The sequence below is a fragment of the Gossypium hirsutum genome, chromosome A10, assembly GCF_007990345.1.
Source record: "Gossypium hirsutum isolate 1008001.06 chromosome A10, Gossypium_hirsutum_v2.1, whole genome shotgun sequence".
Classification (NCBI taxonomy): Eukaryota; Viridiplantae; Streptophyta; class Magnoliopsida; order Malvales; family Malvaceae; genus Gossypium; species Gossypium hirsutum.
Genome location: NC_053433.1, coordinates 112,662,937 through 112,687,920, shown reverse-complemented (window position 1 = coordinate 112,687,920; position 24,984 = coordinate 112,662,937). Strand labels below are relative to the sequence as shown.

The 24,984-nt window shown below is 37.3% G+C and overlaps 1 protein-coding gene and 2 non-coding genes across 3 annotated transcripts; all 3 read right to left on the bottom strand.

The window, feature by feature from the left end:
- Positions 1–15,076: 15,076 nt before the first annotated feature.
- LOC121208909 (U5 spliceosomal RNA) lies at positions 15,077–15,192 on the bottom strand. Its single transcript, XR_005904031.1, has one exon. It is a non-coding gene; the product is annotated as a U5 spliceosomal RNA (small nuclear RNA).
- Positions 15,193–16,898: 1,706 nt separating this feature from the next.
- On the bottom strand, positions 16,899–17,015 carry LOC121208921 (U5 spliceosomal RNA). The gene has a single exon (XR_005904042.1). It is a non-coding gene; the product is annotated as a U5 spliceosomal RNA (small nuclear RNA).
- A 1,270-nt stretch (positions 17,016–18,285) lies between these two features.
- Positions 18,286–23,291, bottom strand: LOC107897785 (protein-tyrosine-phosphatase MKP1). The gene is given in 5 exon segments (XM_016823357.2): positions 18,286–18,563; positions 19,605–19,791; positions 20,092–20,285; positions 20,288–22,906; positions 23,184–23,291. Coding segments are annotated over 3 exon segments (2,529 nt in total). The 5' UTR covers positions 22,566–22,906; positions 23,184–23,291; the 3' UTR covers positions 18,286–18,563; positions 19,605–19,734.
- Positions 23,292–24,984: the final 1,693 nt, after the last annotated feature.

Below are 24,984 nucleotides of genomic sequence, written 5' to 3'. Positions count from 1 at the left end.
CTTGCAGAATGGAGTGTCTGATGTGATCTTTACTTGCATTATGGCATGTAACTCACCTAAGCAAGCTTAGGACAGGTTGAAGGAGGAATTCATGGGGTCTGAGAAGACTAGACAGCAACAGCTGATTAATCTGAGGAGAGATTTCAAGAATCTCAAGATGAAAGATGCTGAGACCATTAAGCAGTATGCAGATAGAATAATGGCCACAGTGAACAATATAAGGTTGCTTGGTGTAGACTTTGCTGAAAGTAGGGTGGTTGAGAAGGTAATCACCACACTTTCTGAGAGATTCGAGTCTAAGATATCCTCATTGGAGGACTCGAGAGACCTCACCACCATTTCTCTATCAAAATTGGTGAACTCACTCTATGCTTTGGAGCAGAGAAGGGCTAATAGGCAGGAAGAACACTCTGAGGGTGCCTTCCAAGCAAGGGCAAAAGAAAGCTCCAGTGCAAATCAAAAAGGAAAAAAGCCTTGGCTTGACAAGAAGGACAAATTCAGAAGGGATTCAAGTAAGAAGAGCTACCCACAATGCACTTATTGCAAAAGAACCACACATTCAGAAAGAAACTGTTGGAGAAGACCAGATGTTCAATGCTGGAAATGCAAGCAATATGGTCATGTTGAGAAACATTGTAAGAACAAAGGCAAAGTACCAGTATAGCAACAAGATCAGGCACATCCTGCTGAGGATCAACAAGCTCAAGAGGAGCATGTTTTCAGTACATCTTCCCTTGCAACCACAAGCAAAGCCAAATGTAGTTGGCTTGTAGATAGTGGCTGCTCACATCACATGGCTGCTGATGTGAACCTGTTTAAGGAGCTTAACAGGAGTTTCAGCTCAAGAATCAGAATTGGCAATGGGAGCTTAATTGAAGCTAAAGGCAGGGGTGATGTGTTGATCAGCTCAAGCTCAGGCGATAAGCTGATTACTGATGTGTTGTATGTGCCCGATATAGACCAAAACTTGCTCAGTGTTGGTCAGTTGGTTGATAAAGGCTATTATTTGTTCTTTAGAAGTGGTTCCTGTGTTATTGAAGATTTTCTTGGTCAGGAAATTGCCAAATTACCTATGGCAGACAAGTGTTTCATGTTGGATGTTAGGCTTGAAAAAAAGGCATATTTGAGCCAAAATGACAGTGCTGGCCTAAGGCACAGGAGGCTAGGCCATGCCAATTTTAGGTCACTTGATTTGCTGCATAAGCTTGGTTTGGCAGAGGATATGACCAAGGTCGAACCACTTGAAGGTGTTTGTGATGTCTATCAACTTGGCAAGCAAGCTAGGCTTCATTTTCCAGTTGATCAAGCATGGAAAGCTCGAGAGAAGCTTGAGCTGGTGTATTCTGACATTTGTGGCCCAATGAAGACCCCTTCACTGAATGGAAGTAAGTACTTTTTACTTTTCATTGATGATCTAACCAGATTCTGTTGGATTTTCTTCTTAAAACAGAAGTCTGACGTGTTTGAAGCTTTTGGAAAGTTCAAAGCCATGGTTGAAAACCAAGTTGGTTGTAGGATCAAGACATTAAGAACAGACAATGGGGCTGAGTATCTGTCTGATAGATTCAAGAGGCTATGTGAGCAGGCCGGGATCCATCATCAGCTAACCACAGTGTACACTCCTCAACAAAATGAAGTGTGTGAAAGGAAGAATAGGACTGTAATGGATATGGCTAGGTGTTTGCTGTTCCAAAGCAAGCTTTCAAACTCATTTTGGGCAGAGGCTGTCAATAGCTCGGTGTACCTGCTCAATAAGCTCCCAACACATGCTGTCAAGGATAAGACACCCTTTGAAGCATGGCATAGACTCAAACCATCTGTCTCTCATTTGAAGGTCTTTGGATGTGTGTGCTATGTCCTTGTACCTGCAGAAAGAATGACCAAGCTCGAGAAGAGGTTTGTTCCTTGTATTTTTGTGGGCTATAGTAGTGACAAGAAAGGTTATAGAGTCTATGAACCTTCAACAAGGAAGATTTTGGTAAGTAGAGACATCAGATTTGATGAAAAGAAGATTTGGAACTGGGATGGTTCGAATTCAAGGTAGTTTGAAGAGGATTCGGCTGAAGGCAACTTGGAGCTAATTGAAAGTGAGCCTAGTAATGGCAATATTGATGACCTTCCTGTGAGAGGTACTAGGTCCATTGCTGATGTTTATCAGAGATGCAATGTAGCCATTGTGAAGCCTTCGAGCTATGAAGAAGCAGCTAGGGACATGAATTGGAAGAAAACTATGGAAGCAAAAATGGACATGATTCAAAAGAATCAGACTTGGGACTTGGTTGAGAGATCAGACAAGAAGGTTATTGGAGTTAGATGGGTATTTAGAGCAAAATTCAATGCTGATGGCTCATTAAACAAACACAAGGCAAGGTTGGTGGTTAAGGGGTATTGCCAGCAGTATGGAGTTGATTTTGAGGAGACCTTTGCCCCAGTTGCAAGGTTGGATACCATCAAGCTACTGTTTTCTTTGACTGCACAGAAGAAATGGCAGATACATCAACTTGATGTTAAGTCAGCCTTCTTGAATGGCTTTCTCAAGGAGAAGATTTACATAGAGCAACCAGATGGCTTCCAAGTCCAAGGACAAGAAGACAAGGTCTATAGGCTGAAGAAGGCTCTGTATGGGTTGAAACAAGCACCTAGAGCAAGGTATGATAGGGTAGATGCTTACCTGTCTAAGCTCGGGTTTGAGAAAAGCCTGAGTGAGCCAACCCTCTATGTGAAGAAATCCAAGGATAAGACATTGCTGGTTGTCTCGATTTATGTCGATGACTTGCTAGTGACTGGAAGCAAGGATGTTCTGGTCAATGAGTTCAAAGCACAGATGCAAGAGGTATTTGATATGACTGATTTGGGGATCATGACCTACTTCCTTAGTATGGAAGTGAACCAGACTGGTCGAGGGATTTTCATTAGCCAACATGCATTCGTCTTAAAGATACTTGACAAGTTTAGCATGCAAAATTGCAAGTCTGTAAACACACCTATGGCTCAAGGAGAGAAGCTGTCAAGCATTGGTGATCATGTAAGGTTCAATGAGAAGGAGTATAGGAGTTTAGTCGGTTGCTTGCTCTATTTGACAGCATCCAGACCTGACTTGATGCATGCTGTGAGTTTGTTGGCAAGGTTTATGCATTGTTGTAATGTAGTGCATTTCAGGGCTGCCAAGAGGGTGCTGAGATACATTAAAGGAACTTTGAGGCTTGGTATGTTGTTTAAGAAAGAAAAGGAGCTGAAGCTGGTTGGTTATTCAGATAGCAATTGGGCTGGTTGTATTGATGATATGAAAAGCACATCGGGGTACTTTTTCACCCTTGGCTTGAGTGTGTTTTGTTGGAGTTCAAAGAAGCAACAAACTGTTGCTCAATCCACTGCAGAGGCAGAATACATAGCAGCAGCAGCAACAGTAAATCAAGCCATTTGGCTCAGAAAGTTACTGCACGATCTGAATTAGAACCAATGTGATCCTACTGAGATCATGGTTGACAATCAGTCGGCTGTTGCCATAGCCAAGAATCCAGTCTTTCATGGCAAAACCAAGCACTTTAAGATAAAGTTCCACTTTGTTAGAGAATCTGAGCAATCTAAAGAAGTCAGCTTAGTGTATTGTTGTTCACAAGACCAATTGGTTGATATCTTAACTAAGCCACTTGGTATAGCAAGGTTTGAAACATTAAGGAAGCTAATAGGTGTTTGTTGCATACAGTCCAAGGAGGAGTGTTGAGATTTGGCCTGCAATGCAACATTGGACCGTTGGCAGCTTGGAAGGATGCATGAAGCAGTAGCAGCTCAGCCTAAAGGGCACAATCGAGCTGAGTTCAAAAGCAGCAACTAGCTTAGCTGCCTTGTTTCGTTTTGTTATTTTGGTTCATATGTAACTTGATCAAGTTAGCTTGTAACTTGACATCAAAGTTTGTAATTTTTTGTTTAGTTTTTTTATTTGAGTTTGATGGATGTAAGGCTGGCCATACCAGTTTGCTTTGTCTTGTAATTTAAGATAGCTTAAGTCTCTTATTAGTGGGAGTTGGTAAATTATTAGGTAATGGTCATTTGACTTGTTAACTTTGTATTTATTTTCATCATCAATCAATGAAAATTGCTGCTGATTTTCTCATCCATTTTTAGTGCTCAAGTTCTTTGCTTTGCTCTTGGTTTCATTTTAGTTCTTAAGCAAATAGGATGTTATTTTTATGTGTTGTTGCTGCCAATGTTTCAACAGCAGAAGCTGGTAAAGATTTTGCTGATTTTCTATTCAGTACTATGTTATTGCCTGTTGGCACTGTGATTAGGCTAGGCTCCTTAGTAAACAAGGAACAGCAGAGTGCATTGGAAACATTTACGACAGCATTGAAAATTTGGGCAATTCCTATATGCTGTCAGAAAAAATAACAGACAGCTTTTTGAAGACTCAAGCTTTTAACTATGGTGTTTACGTACCTCGGTTGTGGCCATCCATGTCACCGTCAATATACACCGAATTCTACAGGTGTAGTAACTACAAACCAAAAGAGGATTGTCGCAAGTATATGGCAAATGTTTTGTCTTCTTGTCCTCGCTGCTACCATCCAATGTACCTTGATTTCACTTTTGTGAATTTGCGAGACAAGGTAGGGGTAGGTTTTGTTGAGGAATCTGTAACTTATATGATAATGGATGATCTGGCAGTGAGGCCTATGTCTGCTAAATCTATTATCACTTTGCTCAACCACTTGAACATAAAGGATGCTGGTGATCTTGAAGAGAAAGTCATTGCCGTTGGAGCTAATGGGGTAAAACAAGATTTTTTTTTCCTTTTGATTCTTGCTTGACACTCCATTATTAATAACATTGGCTTAAACTTGCTTTGTTTGTGTAATAGGGAGTGGAATTGCTTAGGGCATCCATGCAGACAAAAACTGTGCTTACTGCTGTTTTCCTTGGTGGGAAGAAGGAATCCTCCATAAAGTCCGAGCCTATTCACTGAAGTCGTGGATTTAATGAGCAATCTGTTCAAGCTCATATAATTTCATTTTAGAAATTGAAACTTGGAGTTTATAGTATCATATTGACAAGTGGTTCTTTTTTGTTCTTGCAATTTAGGTCATTTGGAAACAATATTGTGATGTTAAATTGATAATTTTAGCATTACTTCATAACAAGTTATAGCATTGGACTGTAGCGAGCAACCCTAAACGCTGAAACCAAAACCAGACCAAAGTCATGAAACCTTTGTTTATGATAGCAACTTATAAATGAGACAAGATAAAACGAAGCTCACCTCATTAATGCCTACATCAACCATTTTCTCTTCCAATGCATCAACTTGTTTAACGTTGAACTTACTTAGCATAGCTATGCTTGAAATTGTTGACATTGGTGTGACTACCAGATCATCCATGATTATATAAGTAATGACCCCTTTCACATATCCACCCTCATTTGCGGCAGACGATGATATTGAAACCTTATTTTGTGGGTTTACAAGTGTTTCAGGGAAGTTCATGGCCCCAAAGTAAGAAGGGCAAATAGACCATACGACCATCGGTAAATCCCTAGTGTTGTTGATGATTCGATGTTTGGAAACAAGAGAGGAACATTAGCAAGCAAGCTTGAAGAATATGTAGGTTTCAACAAGGTATACTTGTTTTGTTGGTGCAAGAGGCAGCAACAGGCTGTTTTGTATCTTGCTTGAATAGCAAGCCTCGAGCCTTGGTGAAGAAACAAACTCGGAAGCAGAAACAGAAAATGAAACTAGCTAGTGAAATAACAGAAAAGAGAGAAGAAGATTGAATGAAAATGAGCTGATTTTTTTCATTAACACATCAACAAGGCATTAAGCCATTACATATATCAGTCAACAAGTAAAACAAACAAGTAATCACCTAATAACATACCTAACACCACTAAATTGCCTAGTAACTTGGTAAACTTGATTGAAAAACAAAAACTTCTACCTAAACTTGTCATTCAGCACCTAATTACATCAAAATACAGTTACCAACTTAGTTCAAAATAAACTAAAACACAAAATGTTCATTTGAGTAACCAAATGAAACAATGCAGTTTCGGTTTGCTGTTAAAGCACGATCCCTGCATGGCCACCTTGCATGGTCACCTTGGCTGCTGCATGGGGGTTGACTTCAACACTCCTCCTCAGCTTCTATACAGCAGACTCCTAGTTGCTTCCTTAGGTTTACAAATCTCGATGCACCAAGTGATTTTGTGAAGATATCAGCGATTTGATCTTCTGAGCTGCAATGAATTAGCTTGATCTCTCGAGCTTGTTCCATTTCTCTTATCACATGGAGTTTGATGTTGAAATGTTTTGTCCTGCCATGGAAGACAGGGTTTTTAGCAATAGCAACTGCTGACTTGTTGTCACAATGTATCACAGTTGCATCATTCTGCTATAGATTCAAATCACCCAAAATTTTTCTCAGCCACATAGCTTGATTAACAGCATTAGCAGCTGCTACATACTCTGCTTCTGCTGTCGATTGAGCCACCATTGTTTGTTTTCTTGAGCTCCAACAAATCATAGCTGAGCCAAGAGTAAAAGCATAGCCAGAAGTGCTCTTCATGTCATCCTTTGAACCAGCCCAATCGCTATCAGTGTAGCCAATCAGTTTCAACTCTTCAGCCTTTTTAAACTGTATTCCATGGTTTAAGGTACCTTTGATGTATCTTAGCACCCTTTTCCCAGCCTTGTAATGTTGCTGGTTACAGCAGTGCATGAACCTTGATAGCATGCTCACAGCAAACAGAATGTCAGGTCTTGTTGTTGTTAAATACAGCAAACAACCAACAAGGCTCCTATAAAATGATTCATTGACAGGCTCGTGTTCTTCTTGGCTCGACAGTTTTATGCCAACTGCCATAGGTGTGCATGTTGGCTTGCAATTTTGCATTGAAAACTTGGATAAAACTTTCAAAGCAAACGCCTTTTGTCCCAAAAAGATTCCTTGATCAGCTTGTTGTATCTCTATTCCAAGGAAATAAGTCATCAACCCCAAATCTGACATCTCGAACATTTCCTTCATTCTTGCTTTGAAATCAGCCATCACAAGCTTGTCTCCTCCAGTCACTAGAAGATCATCAACATATAGTGACACAATAAGCTGTGTTTCAGCTCCATTCCTCTTAACATAGAGTGTTGGCTCACTAGCACTCCTTTCAAATCCCAAACTGACCAAGTATGAGTCAATTCGAGCATACCAGGCTCGAGGGGCCTGTTTTAGGCCATACAAGGCCTTTCTTAGCCTATACACCAAATGTTCCTTACCAAGCATTATAAAACCTGGGGGTTGTTCGATGTATATCTCCTCTTCTAGGAATCCATTGAGGAATGCAGACTTGACATCCATTTGGTGGATTGTCCACTGGTTCTAAGCAGCAACTGCAATCAGCAATCTGATTGTATCCAGTCTGGCTACTGGAGCAAATGTTTCCATGTAGTCTAGACATACCTTTGACTGAAGCCCTTTACAACTAGCCTGGCCTTTAGCTTGTTTAAACTTCCATCCGCATTGTGCTTCACTCGATAGACCCATTTTACACCGATAGTCTTTCTGTTGGCAGGCTTTTCAACCAACTCCCATGTCTGATTCTTTACAATCATGTTGATTTCATCAACCATAGCTTGTTTCCAACCTTCATCTACCTCAGCCTCTTCAAAACTGCTAGGTTCTGCTATTGCAACCTGTGCCCTTTCATAAATATCTTCTAGGAGCCTTGTGCCTCTCACAGGCACATCATCAACATCCATTTCAGGTCCTAGCTGCTCAAGTTCAGCTTGATTAGGCACTAGGTCTTCTAAAATTGTTTCTGGCTCATTTTTCTCCCAATTCCAGCAGGCTTTTTCATCAAAGATGACATCTCTGCTCACCTGGACTTTGTTTGTCAATGGATCCAGAACCCTGTAGCCCTTTTTGACTGAGCTGTAGCCTACTAGAACACCTGGTTGAGCCCTTTTAGAGAGCTTGTCTCTTTTTACTGCTGGTATTTGTGCATAACACAAGCAACCAAACACCTTCAGATGTGCCAAGGAAGGCTTGAAACTGAACCAAGCCTCGAAAGGTGTCTCGGATGCAAGAGCTTTGGTAGGAAGCCTGTTCTGAAGGTAAACAGCAGTGTTTACTGCCTCAGCCCACATGGTCTTGGGCAGTTTCTTTTCAAACAGGAGACATCTGGCCATATCCATCAGACTTCTATTCTTTCTTTCAGCTACCCCATTCTGCTGAGGTGTGTAGACATTTGTAAGCTGATGTTTGATACCAGCATCATTGCAAATGGCTTGAAACTGAGCTGAAGTGTACTCAGTGCCATTGTCAGTCCTTATCGATTTTAGCTTGGAACCTGTTTCTGTTTCTACAACATTTTTAAACTTCACAAACACTTGAGCTACCTCAGACTTGTGTTTTAAAAAGAAAATCCAGTAAAACCTTGTAAGATCATCAATAAAGAGGATGAAATACCTGTTTTTGCTGAGTGATTCAGTCCTTATCGGGCCACATACATCAGAGTGCACCAGCTGCAGTCTTTCAGTAGCTCTCCAAGCTGAATTTGTAGGAAATGGCAGTCTTGCCTGTTTCCCCATTTGGCAAACTTCACACACATCATCATGCTCCACTGAGCTGGTGAAGTTCTCTGCCAAGCCCTCTTTGGCCAGTCGAGCCATTGATCTGAAGTTGGCATGTCCAAGCCTTTGATGCCAAAGCTTGAAGTCATCAACAGAAGTTGTGTATGCTGAGTTTGAGTCATTTGCCCAGTGAACCTCAAAGCATTTATCAGTCATTGTGACTGTCATAAGGCTTGATCCACTTGGATTAGTAATGTGGCATTGTTTGTCCTTGAACACAACAGAATAACCTTTCTCGAGCAGTTGAGCTATGCTGAGAAGGTTTCTGTCAATCTCTGGCACCAACAGCACATTTGGAATGATCTTGTTGCCTGTGGGAGTACATATCAGCACTTCTCCTCTTCCTTCAGCCCTTATAAACTAACCATTTCCAACCTTGACCTTGGTTTTATAACTTCTGTCCAAGGTTTTAAACAAGGAGGCATCTGGTGACATGTGGTTAGTGCAACCACTGTCCAGCAACCAGCCTTTTGAGTATTTCTTCTCAGCAGCTAAACAGGAAACAGCAAAGACCTGTTCTTCTTGGTCACTACTGTCCTCAGCTACTCGAGCTTCAACCTTTGACTGCTGAAATTGATTCTGCCTTGGTTTACTCCTGTTTTTACAGACCCTTTCAACATGGCCCTTCTTCTTGCAGTGTTGGCATACTGCATCTGGCCTAAACCAGCATCTGTCTTCTGGATGGCCAGACTTCTTGCAATATCTGCAGGGCTGGTCATTGCTCCTTGCAGCATCAGGCTTAGGCTTGCTTTTCCAAGGCTTTTTGCCTCTTTGAGCATTGGTGCTCGAGGCTTCTCTGGCCTTGGCTTGAAATGCACCTTCTTGGTGATCTTCAGCTCTGCTAGCTCTCCTTTGTTCCTGAGCATAGAAGGTGTTGATTAACTCAGTCAAAGAGATGCTAGCAAGGTCTCTTGAGTCCTCTAGGGAGGATATCTTGGCCTCATATCTCTCAGGCAAAGTGGAGAGGACTTTCTCCACAATTCTTGCCTTATCAAAGTGCTCACCTAGGAGCCTTATGCTGTTAACCACTGCCATAATTCTATCTGAATACTGCTTCACTGTTTCTTCTTCCTTTATCTTCAAATTCTCGAAATCCCTTCTCAAGTTCAACAGCTGCTGTTGCCTTGTTCTCTCAGTGCCTTGAAACTCCTCCTTAAGCTTGTCCCAGGCCTGTTTTGGAGTCTCACAGGCCATAATTCTGGTAAAGATGACATCTGATACACAGTTCTGAATACAGGACATGGCTTTGTGCCTTTTGGTCCTCTCATCAGCATGTTGTCTGATCTGAGCTACTGTGGGATTAGCCCTCAGTGGTGCTGGCTCAGCATCTGTGTTAACAACTTCCCACAGATCGAAGGCCTGTAGGTAAGTCTTCATCTTGACCAGCCATATGTGAAAGCCTTCTTCATTGAAGACTGGTGGGGCTGCTGGTGAAAATCCTGAAGAAGCCATCAGGTTCCTTGGTTTGAGGCAACAGGTCCACTAAGACAAGAGCTCTAGATACCAATTGTTGGTGCAAGAGGCAGTAACAGGCTGTTTTGTATCTTGCTTGAATAGCAAGCCTCGAGCCTTGGTGAAGAAACAAACTCGGAAGCAGAAACAGAAAATGAAACTAGCTAGTGAAATAACAGAAAAGAGAGAAGAAGATTGAATGAAAATGAGCTGATTTTTTTTCATTAACACATCAACAAGGCATTAAGCCATTACATATATCAGTCAACAAGTAAAACAAACAAGTAATCACCTAATAACATACCTAACACCACTAAATTGCCTAGTAACTTGGTAAACTTGATTGAAAAACAAAAACTTCTACCTAAACTTGTCATTCAGCACCTAATTACATCAAAATACAGTTACCAACTTAGTTCAAAACAAACTAAAACACAAAATGTTCATTTGAGTAACCAAATGAAACAATGCAGTTTCGGTTTGCTGTTAAAGCACGATCCCTGCATGGCCACCTTGCATGGTCACCTTGGCTGCTGCATGGGGGTTGACTTCAACATGTTTGTTGTCGAGAGAATGTACGCAACGCCCAATTTTTCAATGCTCTTGTAAAGATTTCCGAGGCATCCAACAATGCCTTCTTGTGTAAGCAGCCTTATAACAGTACCAACAGGCAATAACAATATGTTGAAAGAGAAAATCAATAAAATCTTTTCCAGCTTCGGCATATAGAACCCTTTACCCATTTGTATCTATCAAGCTTCAAACTCACGGTGGTGGCGGTCGCCATGGATTGAATTAGTCGATAAGAAATGGTAGGAACTCCGGTGAATCCCGCTTGCGTAATATATTGAGATATATCTTTTAGCAATAATGATCCATAAAGAGGATTGGAAAGGACAAATGAAGATTCACTAACAAGATCTTCCCAAGAAACCCCAGGCTGAGGAATTAAATAACTAGTAGCCGGATAATGATTTACGATGGCATACCGATATCAACAAATAAAACATAATCAATCGACAAATCATGAAATATAACAATAATACGGGGGTTCTGATACTAGTCAGATAAACCATTTTTGAAGCAAACACTAATGACTAGGCAAGAGATGAACTTATTAGCGAACTTGCTGAGTAATGACCGGATCTAATGCAGGGCCGTCGTAGCACCTGCGATTCCCAACAATCTCATCAAGATATAAATTGTTATGTAAGAACCAGCTGCTACCATACCAAAAGAAACCAATGGCATTCATGCGACAATTTTCAAATGTACCCAGACTATTTCATATACAGCAATCATATATTTCGAGGGCAAATACATATGAACTGATATAAAGAACAATTTATTTGATTCAAAAATAAAATACCAATTATACATAAGTTTCTATAAAAACTAAAATCATCCAACTTAGCCAACTCCAGAGAACTTATAATGACATTGTATAGTTACGATGGAAATGCAACAAGGATTTGAGATTACATGTTAACTCAAACAGTTACCTCTAAATATATATATATATATATATATTATTTTCATAATTTATTTAAATCAAAGATTCAATTTTTAATTTTTAGTTTTTAACTTTTAATTATTTTTCTTGATGAAAATCTAATCCAACTTTTCTACATTTATATTATATTTAAAAATTTTACTCAATTGAGTAATTCTCGACAACTATTCTTTTATAAAAATAAATGGTTTCAAGGTAAATAATAATAAATGTTTTTGTGGTGATATCTATTTTTATTATTTCAATTAATGTGGAATCTAGAAAATTACATTTTACAGTATTTGAGCACAAAATATCATAATTTTTAATGCGTATATAATTTCAATTAATTTTTCATTTAATTTTTAAAATATTTTTTATAAACACATTTGTTATTTTTTTTCTGAGTATATTATAATCTAATTATTAAGTCACCGACTAAAGATTTCATCACCGACCAGAAAGTTGTCATCATCAAGTCAGACCCGTCGTCAAATTCTTCTTCTTCCTCAGTGAATGGCGGTTTTCACCAGGGGCAAAGTCAGAATAAATTTTTAGGTGGACAAATAAAATTTTAATTTTTTATAGTCTATGTATTTATAATTTTTAAATAATTAAATCTAATTTTTATAATTTTAAGGGTCTGAAGTGTAATTTTACTTTTACTAATCTAATTTTTTTTAAAAATTTAAGGACTTAAATAATAAATTTATATTTTAGGGGAAGACAGGTCCTACAACCCCAGATTTGCCACTAGTTCCCACCTTGGAACCATTGATACCCAACCTTAAACATCGATAGGAATTCACTTAAATTTCAAATCCTAAAACATTTTTAAAGTTAGAGGAGTGAACGAGAGATTGGGAGGAAAGAGACATCACCACATTATTAAATTAAATTAAAAAAATTTAATTCTAATATTAATTTCTGAAAAAAATATATTATGAAAATATCATAGCCACATGCGTGGCACCATCTCATTGGGCGGATTTATTTTTTTAATGGCCGTTTATTTTTGGATTAAAAACTATTTAACCCTTTAATACTTTTTAAGTACTTAATTGGTAAGGGATACATCAGTAAGCACAGTTTTCGACTCTAGCGATGCTCTTCAACAACTCCAAACCCTGAAACAAAACATAAGAACAAATCAAAGCTATCAAACCTGTATGTTTCTTACAGCAACTTATAAACAAATGGGATAATAATGCCTACATTTTACCACTTTCTCTTCCAGAGACTCGACTTGCCCGAGGTTGAACTTATGTAGCATAGCTATGATCGAAATAGTCGACATCGGCGTGACCGTAAGATCGTCCATGATCGTATACATAACGACCCCTTTCACATAACCCTCCTTTGTAGTAGGCAACGAAGTTGAAACTTTGTTTGGTGGGAGGTGTACAAATGTTGCAGGGATGTTCATGATCCCAGAGCAACAAGGGCAAGTAGCTGTCGAATCATTTGTGTAATACAAAATACAACTCCTCCTACCGCACAGTCCATCATAATAATCATACGATTATGATCCTTTACGACCATATGAACACTGTAAAAGCTTTGTGGTGTTGATGATTGAATGCCTGGCAACAAGACAGGAGTATTGGCTGCTAATCATGAAGAATATTTAGGTTTCAACAAGATGTTCTTGTTTGTTGTCGGCTGAAAGAATGAATCATTCAATTTTTCGACGCTTTCGTAAAAGTTTCCAAGGGATCCAACCATGCATTTTTTTTTTCAGCAACTTCATAACAGTACTAACAGGCAATAACAATACGTTGAACGGTTGAAGAGAAAATCAACAAAAATCTTTTCCAGCTTCGGCATATATAACCCTTTGCCCTTTTGTATCTATCAGAAGCTTCATGATCACGGTGGTGGAGGTGGCGAAATATGAGATCGTTGTCTTTTATAATGATATCAACTACAACAATTGTTCTATAATTCAAATCAATCCGAATTTATATTTGGTAGATGATTTTAGGTGATAAATTTTTTCTCATTTTTTTTAATAATGATTATTTATTGAAATAACATTTTTCTTCATCATTTAAATAATTTGAAAAAACAAACTTATTTAAAATTTTCACCTAAAATAATCTATCAATTATAAATTCTAGTTGATCGAATTTGTGATATCCTTCCAAGAGACAACTATCTCTTTATAAGTTTAAGTGTCAAAATAAACCAAAAATAATTACAAATATCAACATATACCATTGGATGAATAATCTCAAAAGCAACAAGTAGAACGATCCTATTTGCTCTAATCATGGACTGGGTGCTTCCCTACCAGCAGCAAGAAATGAAGAGATAAAAACCATGAAAGCTAAGATTGAAAGATTACAAAAAAATTTGGAGAGCTTGTTGATGCCATTGCAGGGACAACACCCTAATCCTTTAGAGGTATAGTACGTATATTTATCGTTTTTTTTATTTATTATTAATGTAAATGTGTAATATGGTTGCCATAAAGGTATAGCATATATACTTTATTGTAATGTTATTATTAAGTCACTATATATATATATATATATTTTCATTTCTTTTAATAGGCACTTACTGTTGTGCTAGTGTTTCAGAAATCGCCTTAAAAAACAATCGTTTGTCTCATACAACATATCAACCAAGTCAAAATGGAAACAATCAAAATGAATCACAAAGGAATGATTAGTTATAATATCATCATCAATCTAGGTAATTATTCTAATTTAAATACATTTTTTTTATTTTTTTCATTTTCCCAAATTTGCCTACAACTTTAACTATTGTTTAATTGACGTGAGTGCTCAACTATCCCAAGTTTAACTATCATTTATTTATTTTTCATCTAATTGAGAGAATTGATATGCTTGACTTTGATGGGAACTTTCAATAACCCCACATTTATTATTCTCCCATCGTTGTCAAAGGAGATTCCTTATCACAGTGCAAGGTAGATTGTAGTGAAGGGTTGGTGTATACTGATTTAATAACCAACAGAGAGTAGATTTCCTTATAAATTGTTAGAAGCTTTTTTTCTTGATTCAGTATAGCAGAATGCGATTTTAATGTAAGACATACAATAAAGATTGTTTTTTGTGAATATCTAATTGAGTGTGTACATATACAAATAGCATACGTTAGAGCTCAAGGAACACCTATGGTTCTAAATTCTAAAAAGAAAAATTGTAGTTTTTAGAAACTTTGTTGGGCTTCAAAACTTACTTATATTATGTTGAAATGTTTACAAAAGTTAGAATCATAGATGGCATATATACTCAAGATAACCATTTCTCTTTTACTTTCATTTACTACTTCTATCCGAACATTCAACTTTTTTTTACCTAATTGTTAAAAGGTAAACTGATCCGTGTCATTTCTATCAACTTATTTAACATAATATATTAAAAAAATAAGCCTTGTTATCATTTTTGATAATAGGAGAAGATTAAAATTCGAAAACCTCCACCAATGAAAAATAGCACCTTCAGATTAAAATACCAAGAAATTATTTAAACTAAAAATTTGTTGAGCGTTATTAAAAAGAACAACCCTCCAAAAATTAGCGTATGCCGCTTTAAACGGCGAGCACACGGTATTCTTTAGTAAAAGGCGAAAGAATAGTTCGCTCTGTGCTCACCGCACGGCTCCGTGCCTTTCAGTCTCTCTTGAGCTTATATTTATAATACTCTGTTGGGCGTTGCTTTCGGTCGTTAGGGATGTGGGACTACTCATCTCTAGCTTCTGCAATTCTTCTGACAATTCACACACTTCACCACGTTTCCCCTTATTGTTCACGCGTTATCTTTTTATAAAACACGTGCCCCTTAAACTCAACACAATGAATTTCTCCCTCATTGAAGTATTTCCTCCCAAAACTATCATTTTCATGGCCGAATTTATACAATGAAAATGGTTTTCGACAATCCTTGTTTGCCTCTTCGTTCAAAGAAATATAAATAACAACCATCTTAAGTTCAAAACAGATTTCAAGAGATATAACTGTAGGCGATGCCTTCAGTAACTGTAGACCCTGAAAAAAGAACCAGACCGGTGCCATGAAACCTGTGTTTCTTACAGCATCTTTTAAATAAATGGGATAATGATCCTCCTCTCAACCACTTACTCTTTATAAGTAAGGAGTAACGACCCCTTTCATGTTTGCAGCAGATGAAGTTGAAACTTGAAATCTTATTGGGGGGGGTTAGTCGTCTTTAGATCAAGAAGGGCAAGTACTATATGTTGGATCACTTTCCTAATAAATAAATTACCATTGCTAGCTGAATGCAAGTACCACTCAAATTTTCAGCTGTCTCATAAAAGTTTGTAAACCCAGAAGCTTCAAATTCAGGTGGTGGTGCTGGCGGGGGTGATCGGAATTCAGTGAATGTCCAACACAAAACTAAGCCAAACCTTTAAAGTTAATGGCCATAGAAGGCAATAATCTACATCTTTTCAGTGACCCACCTCAAAAACATTCAAGCCTGTGACCTTTTTGTCCACCCAACTACGACTGAAAAAGATTTTGTTACTGTGTCACCTAGGTGAAGAGCCACGGCTACATTAAGCTTCAGAATCTGTGTAGAATTTTGAGGTTCACTGCTGAAAACGCAACATTATGTGCTTGTGCTTTTTATATCTTGCACCCATTCTCGTCATGCACCATAACTGAAGTCTGGTTAATGAAACGAAAACAATGGCGTTTTATGTCAAATTGTGGTTATAGTCCCTCTAATTTGTTTAAATTTAACATTTGACATAATTCAATCCCTCGTCTTTTATTAATCTACATAGTTCACACGCTTAATTATTTTGATTAAAAGTGTTGAAGTCGATTTTTTTTCTTAAAAATAATCATTTCTATTATGTCAAAATAAATTTCTTTGACTTATTTTATATCAATATTTTTATCCAAATAATTAGGTTGGACCAGATAATATCATTTTGGAATAGTAGATTACGAAAATTAGAACCAAAATATGAGCAGAATAGAAGGATCAAAAGTGAAAAAGACCATAAATATTTAAATATAGAATTTAATGTCTCTACACTTCAATTTTCCAACATATTTGTTAGATTCTTTTTTGGTGCTAAAAACGAGTTTAAAAAAATAAATAATGCTAAATTATAATATAAAAATTAGATCTCTAACTAAAAATTAACTTAAAAAAGTAAAGGCCAAACTTGAAAGCGAAGACATTTGTTTCTTAAAAGAAAATATTTGGAAATAAATAAATAGCACCATAACACTTAAAACACACAAAATTCAAAGTTCCAAATATTTCGTCCAAGAGAAAATTTCATAAATACAATAAATAAATAAAAAATAATGTTTCAAGACTAGAAATTAGTGAGGCGTTCCAAAAAGGAACAACCTTCCAAAAACTGGCGTATGCCGCTTTGGGCGGCGAGCACACGGTATTCTTTAGTAAAAGGCGAAAGAATAATTCGCTCTGTGCTCACCGCACGGCTCCGTACATTTATCCTTCGCCTGCGTTTTTATTTATATTAATCTGTTGGGCGCTGCTTTATGTTTCTTACTCATGTGGGAGTCTACTCATCTCTAGCTTCTACGGTTCTTCTGCCAATTCACACCCTTCACCAACCTCATTTCCCCTTATTTTTCATGCGTTATCTTCATAAAACACAGTACCCTCTAAACTCTACACAATGAATTTCTCCCTCGTTGACGTATTTCTTCCCGAAATTATCATTTCCGTGGCAGAATTTATATAAATGGTTTTCGAAAACCTTGTTTGCCTTTTCGTTCAAAGCAACATAATAACAGGAACCATTTGAGTTCAAAACAGTTCAAGAGACATCTAAAATATGAAATCAATTAAACAATACATCAGCTGGCAGAGTCTTGGACTGTAGGCGATGCCTTGATTAACTCCAGACCCTGAAACAAAAACCAGACCAGTGTCATGAAACCTGTGTTTCTTACAGCAACTTATAAACAAATGGGATCATGCTGCTCCTCTCATTAATGCCCTACAGTAACCACTTTCTCTTTATAAATAACAAGCCCTTTCACGTAGCCACCCTCTTTTGCACCAGATGAAGTTGGGAGCTTACTTGAAGGGGGATTACAAATGTTGCAGGGTCGTTCATGTCATTAGAGCAAGAAGGGCAAATATGTGCCGGATCACTTTCATAATAAAATCGACAAATGTCTCTACGAGCATTCAAACACCAGTATAATATGTGTTGCCGATGATTGTATTTGTATGCCTGAAGATTTAGATGTTTCAACAATGTATCCTTGTTTATTGCTGGCTGAATGCAAGTATCACTCAAATTTTCAGCTCTCATAAAGCTTTGCAAGCCATTCAACCATGTCTTTTAATGCAAGCCAACCTTACAATAGTAGCTTTGGCATACAGAACCCTCCTCCCTTTAGCATCTACTAGAAGCTTCAAACTCATGGTGGTGGTGGTGGTGGATGCCACGAATACAGTAGCCAACGGGAATTCCATTGAATGCCCAGCCCTGTTAGTGCTTCCTTGTATAAAGGGCTTTTTAAGCACGGGTCATCCTAGAAGGGCATTTGAAAAGGACAAAATGAACATTCACTAAAGAGAACTCTTACTTTCAAGTAGTTTATCTATACTTGAGAGATTGTGTTTCTTGATCCATTAAAACTTGAAAATGTTCAATTCTTGAACTGATGGGCAAATTTCAAGCCCATAAAATGGCAGAACAATATATCATATATAAGCAAAACAAAGAAAGAGAGAGATAAGATCTGAATCCAGCATTTGCATTTAGAGAAAAATGACTGTTAAAACCTGCCTATGCAGAAAGTAGTGAATTGAACAGTTTGTGCGAACTGGAAGACATAAAGTAGCCCAAAAGATGGGAAACTACAGGCTATCTATTTTGTCTGGAACAAATGATTCTACCAACACTTAATATACAATAACAGCCTGTGAAACAAATGACTAACAGTTATGGCGGTGTTAACGATGCTGTACAAGCAGGGTGAATTGCCACAGGATCCTTCCAAAGAGCTGTTACCTGCAAACAATCAAAAACATTTCAATATATAGATTCGAAATTATGAGGTAAACATGGTAGGGTAAATTTGCCTAGATTTTTCAATATTGGTAAGAGAAAGTAAATTTTTTGACCATCCTACTTGGACATTAGTACAGTGAAAAATATGCAATTGCAAGTTTTTCCCAATACAAACTGAGCCAAAACCATTAAAGTGACGGTGGTCAAAAAGGTGAATGGCCATAGATGGCAAGAATCTACGTTTTTCGGTGCGTACCACAAAAACATTCAAGCCTGTGACCTTGTCCACCTAACTATGACTGAAAAAGAATTTACTGCTAGGTCATCAAGGTCCACAGCCACAGCTGCATTAAGCTTCAGCGTACACTTGTAACTCTAAACTTCACAGCTGAAAATCCTCAATATTACATGCTTGTGCTTTTACATACATGGAGAATTTTTTAACATTTTTAATCACTGCATTCCACACCTCTAAAGAATAGTTTCATAGACAACATATTCTGATTGACATCTTAAACTCATTCTCCTCATGTACTAACTATATAACTGAAGTCTAGTTAATGAAGTAAAAACCAACCTGGAAGTGAACTTTTACAACGAATATGAAAAGATATATGCAAAAGTCTAGCACAGCCAATCAAAATAGTTGCGCATAGGTCTTATTCATGCTTTCATACTGACAATGGAGTGGTGCAAAATTTAGCTCCCGAGTAAACACTGAAAATGATGGGAATGAAATCCTGTGGTAGTCTAATTTGATATTCTATCACAAGAAACTACCCCTCTAATGATCAATTGAGGCCTAGAAAACCATAAGAATATCAATGTTTCAGAATATCTGCAAAAAATTTAACCTAGTTGAAACATTACATGGAGTATCTTAAAATCCTTGCATACAACTGATGCTGGAAGAAGCATAAGCTTACCATACCAATCTGCATGAAAGCTACCAAACCAGAACTATATTGCACAGATATAGCAGAATTTTTTTCTGAAACTACATACACCAAGTAAGATATTATAAAAGAAAAGGTTAAGTACCACATTGGTTTTGCCATGGGAACTAGGCTTGATGCCTGAAATTCCAGAGCAAAATTAAGCCATTTGAAGAAACGGGAAGATGATTTATAAAATCTATTGGCTTGTAGGTTTCTCCTTAATTGCAGCAGAGCTAAAATGTCCTCAGCAACTCAAGAAATTCTGTTGGTTCTTCATCTTCTTTGACAATCTGTTGATAATCAATGTACAAAAAATAGAAGGTTAGAAAGTAGTACAGATTATTTGTTTCTTTTCTATGGGCTGAATGCATAACAAAATCAAACAGAATGTGACGCAAAAAGAGTTCAGTGACTAATCTTATATATTTCTCCTATTAGTAAACAGGCTTTCTACATCTCCAAAAGCATCAAACTCAAAGACAACAAGAGGGATCCAAACTTGATTTGACCCTGGCATAAACATAACTATATCCTTTGATTTAAATAGCAAATCAATTACCCTCATAAATATTTATAACATTAATCTATACCTTCACAAGGATGTCCTCTGGCAGACCCACTTGAGTTAGAACATCATAACCAACTTGGTTCCAGTCAATATCATCTCTATCCCTTAGCACCTGGCTGCTATCTAACTGAATCAAGCTTTTTTCATGATGATAAAACTTCCCTATCCAAAAATACAGAATCCTATCTTCATTTTTGCCTACAGCTGTAGCTGGAGAAAAATTGCAAACGCAGATTTTGAATCTAGATCACTTCTATTAAATTTTGTCATCTTGTCTATACTGGGCCAGCGCCATACTAAAGGTTGAATTACACCAGGACATGCTGGAAAACTTTCCTCCATTCTATTTGGAACAGCAGAAACAAAACCATCCTGGGGAGAATGAATTTTTTGAGGTTCATATGTACTAACAAAAGTAGATCTCTTATCATGTGGATCAATATTAGCTATTCTACATGGAGATATCTTCAAATTGGAGCCTTCAATCACAACATCCCCTCCATTTCCCACACCATGCTTGGAATCAAAGACAATTTCAATATCAGACTCACAAGATGAACTAGTATTGTCATTTCTCCTGTCCCTGACTTTCTTGACAAGAAAAGATGACCGATCACTTGTTTCTCGTACATTATCACTCGGCACTGGCAGCTTGAGAGACTTTGATAAACTGCCTCGCCTTTCTGCAAGGGATGTTGAAACCTTTTTTAGGGGCGAAGATGCAGCCTGAGGTTGAGAAGTGAGACTGACACTGACAAACCCTGAGCTATTAGACGTGGGGTGTGAAGAAGTTTGTGATGAAACATAAGACAATTCGGAAAAACCATGCAAAGGTGATGAAACTTGAGAAGAATTTGAAACAGCTGAAGGTGAATCCAGAGAGGACTCTGAAAAGTAGGTTGAACAACTACTGGAATCAGGAGAGGGATACAGAGGGGAGGAAGACGAAGAGGACGATGTTGACGATGGTGATGATGAACGAACTATCATCATGGAATCTGAATAAATCCTGGATAGCAATATCTTTGGTGCAGAGACAAAGTCCTTCATTATGACAGAGGCAAACTTACATCTAAGCATGCTCCAACTGCTTTCTCTGGCAGGAAGGTGGGTTTCATGTTCATTCTCCGATGAAGCAAATGGAGGAACAATACCTCCCTTTATAGCCTTCTCGAAAACCTCAAAATCAACATTATAAGAATCCACTTTCCTCTTACCAGGGCAAATCTTAACTGCTGACTCCCCCACCCCAACTATATTTCCAGATTTGTCCATCAAAGGTAAATTATTTGAAAAGGAGTTCCAAAAATTGATTGGTTCCTCTCCTTCCTTTATCATCATTAAAGGCCCCTGCACTTTCTCATACCGAACAATCTGACATACAGCTCCTCGTGCATCCCTTTCCATTATAGATTCACAGTTTTTACCAATCCAAATATATACTGCAGAAGGTATCTGAACAATAAATGCACCTCTAGAATCCAGTACAGAAGGGGATGGATCATTCAGCATTTTAGGGACTAGATGCAAAGGATCATAAGGCGAATGAGGCGCAATTCTATACATCCTCAGTAAGGAACTAGGGCTCAATGGGAAAGCATGAACCCTTTTTTGACACTGTAACAACTGGCAAGCAAAACCCATATTTGGATCTGCAATTCCTCTTGCAGCCTTCACATACTGAAAGGCATCATCAAAACTCTGTCCCTCTCTCCACATAAGATACGCTATCACCAGTGATGTGGACCTTGATACCCCCTGGCAACAATGAACAAAAACTCTTCCACTCTGTTCCCTAACATGCTCAAAATAATCAAAAACATCATAAAGTATGCTAGTAATATCCTCTGATGGACTATCTTGCAACCACAGAGTTCTGTACACAAAGTCGGCCTTGAAATACTCAGGACAAACAAATCCCACACAGTTCAAAACATGAGTAATCCCATTCTGTTTTAGTATTTCCCTATCCTTTGCAACGGCATCTCCACCAAGATAAATATGTTCAGCCACTTTTGAGCATTCTTTATCAAAGAAAGCAATCTTTTCCCTTTTCATAAGCCCGCCATTCTTATCATTACTCCGCTGAATCGATGATAAGTCAAGCTTCAACCTCTCACCACTCTTGTTCCCACTTGGTGTAGGTGGCTGTGGCCACTCACCAAGATCATCAGAACCAGCCTTCGGCCACTCATCCAAACTTCTCCGTGCAATCGACAACGGCTGCAGAGGTGGCAAACACAACCTGGCCTTAGAATTCTGTTGCGAACGTGGGGTTAAGGGAGGAGGAGGAGGATACCGACGAGCTTGTCCATCATTAGTACCATTGATAACATTAGTATCTGCTCCTATATCTTTATCAGTTTCAGGAATTTGAAGACTGGTTCTGGATGAGGACCACGAAGCCGAACGCCAAAACATTTTCCGAGAGCCAGAAAGTTGACATGATGGAGCCGGAGGAGTAGGATTAACAGGAGCATCCTCTTTGCCCACCATTCCCACTTCACAGTATCACCTTAGCTAAACTTGAAAAATAAACACAAAGAACCAACTAAACCCTACTACCTATTCACCATGATTCCAACATTACAAATACCTTCATAAAACCATAAAACAAATATAACCAAAATCTAAAAACCTAACAAAAACTCTAACTTCCCACTAGTTTCAGCGTTTTCACCATACCTATTTTCAATACCCTCACTTGAAATCTTCAGACAAAACCTAGAACCATTAAAAAAAGATACAAGTTGGGAATAAAAAAATCTCACTTGAAATTACGAGTGGACATGATAAAATCGAAAACCCATGTCAGATCAGCCATGAGGAACAAGTCACTGCAAATACAAAAATTAAAGAATAAAACAACTTCCCATCTTATAAAGAACAAAATTTAATAAAAAAAACAAACAGGTAAATAGAGGAGAAAAAAGTAAACCCGGAGTTCCAATTCAGAGCAAATTAACAACAATGAAACAAAAAACGGTAAACCCAATTTGTAAATCTATATAAGCAACTTCAGAATAACATAAAATTTAAAATATAAATACACGTAGAAGAAAGCCTTGGAGAATAGAGAAAAATAAATAAAAAAAGAGCGAGATTGGGGCTTACAGGGCAAGGAAAGGAAGAGAAAGAAGCCATGGGAAGAGTGAAACTGAAGAGGAAGAGAAAGAGAGAGAGAGAAAGAGGGGGAAAATAAAGTAAAAAATAAAAACGAATAAAAAGAAGGGGAACGGGTCAGGAAGTGCGGTATATGTTTACCAGTCTTTTTCAATAATTTCCCTTTTTCTTTTTTTATTTCTATTTTATCAGAAAAAATAAGGTCAAATACTCATTTCTTAAAAGTTCCTTCTTCTATGAGTTTTGTGTTTTTTTTTTTTACAAAGAGAATGATTAAATCATTACTTAAATTATCATGTAGTAATTATAGGACTTCATCCGACAGTTCTATGAAAAAGTACCTACCCACCAGTCTTGAGAATGTCATTAATGCTAATCATAAGTAGGAAGTTACAACATGCTCTTAATAGTACGTGTTAGAGCTAAGTAGTGTTGATCAACAACATTTTCTTGAATAGCTTCAGTGCTATCCAACTAGAGAATTATTCGTTTCAACCCAAGGTTCCAAGCGAGTTAAAGACCTTTCAGAGCTTCCCAAAGTTCAACATCGATAACTGAACAGTGACCAATATTCCTTGAGAAACCAGAAATCCACGTCCCATACTGATCGTAGATTAGACCACCTACAGTAGCATTCCCGAATACATTACAGACCGTACCATCAATATTCACTTTATGTCACTCATCATCCAGTGGAATACATCTGATCAACTTACAAGTTTTAGCTTTTGAATGCTTTAAGGCCCCCATCGATCCAAAGTTTGAATAGAGATAACTTTCCCTCATACGGTAACTCTTTTCCAAAACACTTTCATTTTCAATAAAGTCTGCATTAAACACATAATTGTTCCTCCTTATCCAAAGCTACTACCAAATAATACCAAAAAAAGCCTGCCATTCAGAAATATCATATGCAAAATGATTAAAACCAGATATATTAATTTCTAACCAACTTCCAAAACTAATAGAGAAGAATATGCACAAATCACACATCTTGCATTTGGGGTAAGATTTCTTCTCATTCAATTGTCATTGGTCAGGACTTTATTCACTTTATGTCATTCATCATCCGGTGGAATCTACCTGATCAACTTACAAGTTTTAACTTTTGAATACTTTAAATCATCAATCCAAAGTTTGAACAAAAATAACATTCCCTCATACGGTAACTCTTTTCCAAAACACTTTCATTCTTAATAAAGTCTGCATTAAACACATAATTGTTCCTTCTTATTCAAAACTGCCAAAAAATAATACCAAAAACGGTCTGCCATTCAGAAAGATCGCATGCAAAATGATTAGAACCAGATATATTAATTTCCAACCAACTTCCAAAATTGATAGAGAAGAATATCCAAAAATTATACAATCTTGCATTTGGGGTAAGATTTCTTCTCATTCAATTGTCATTGGTCAGAACTTTATTTACTATAATTTATCATTTTTAGTTTGATTTGATTATATCTACAGTTATTATATTTATCATATTTCTAAAATTTATTCTCTATACTTTTTATTTATGGAACTTCAATATCTCTTTTAACTAATTTAAAAATTAAAACTTAATTGACAATAACTTTAGTTTACTATTATTAAATTTGAATATATTATTAATTGAATATTAATTTTAAATTACAACTTTAAATATTAAAATATCAACTATTCAAATTTAAAGAAAAATATTATCCATTGGACTTTAATTACAAATTAAGCAAATAAAGAGAGTAAACTTCAAATTTTTAAAGAATAGAAAGACTAACAACATATTTAAACCTTTTAGTTTTTTTCACTT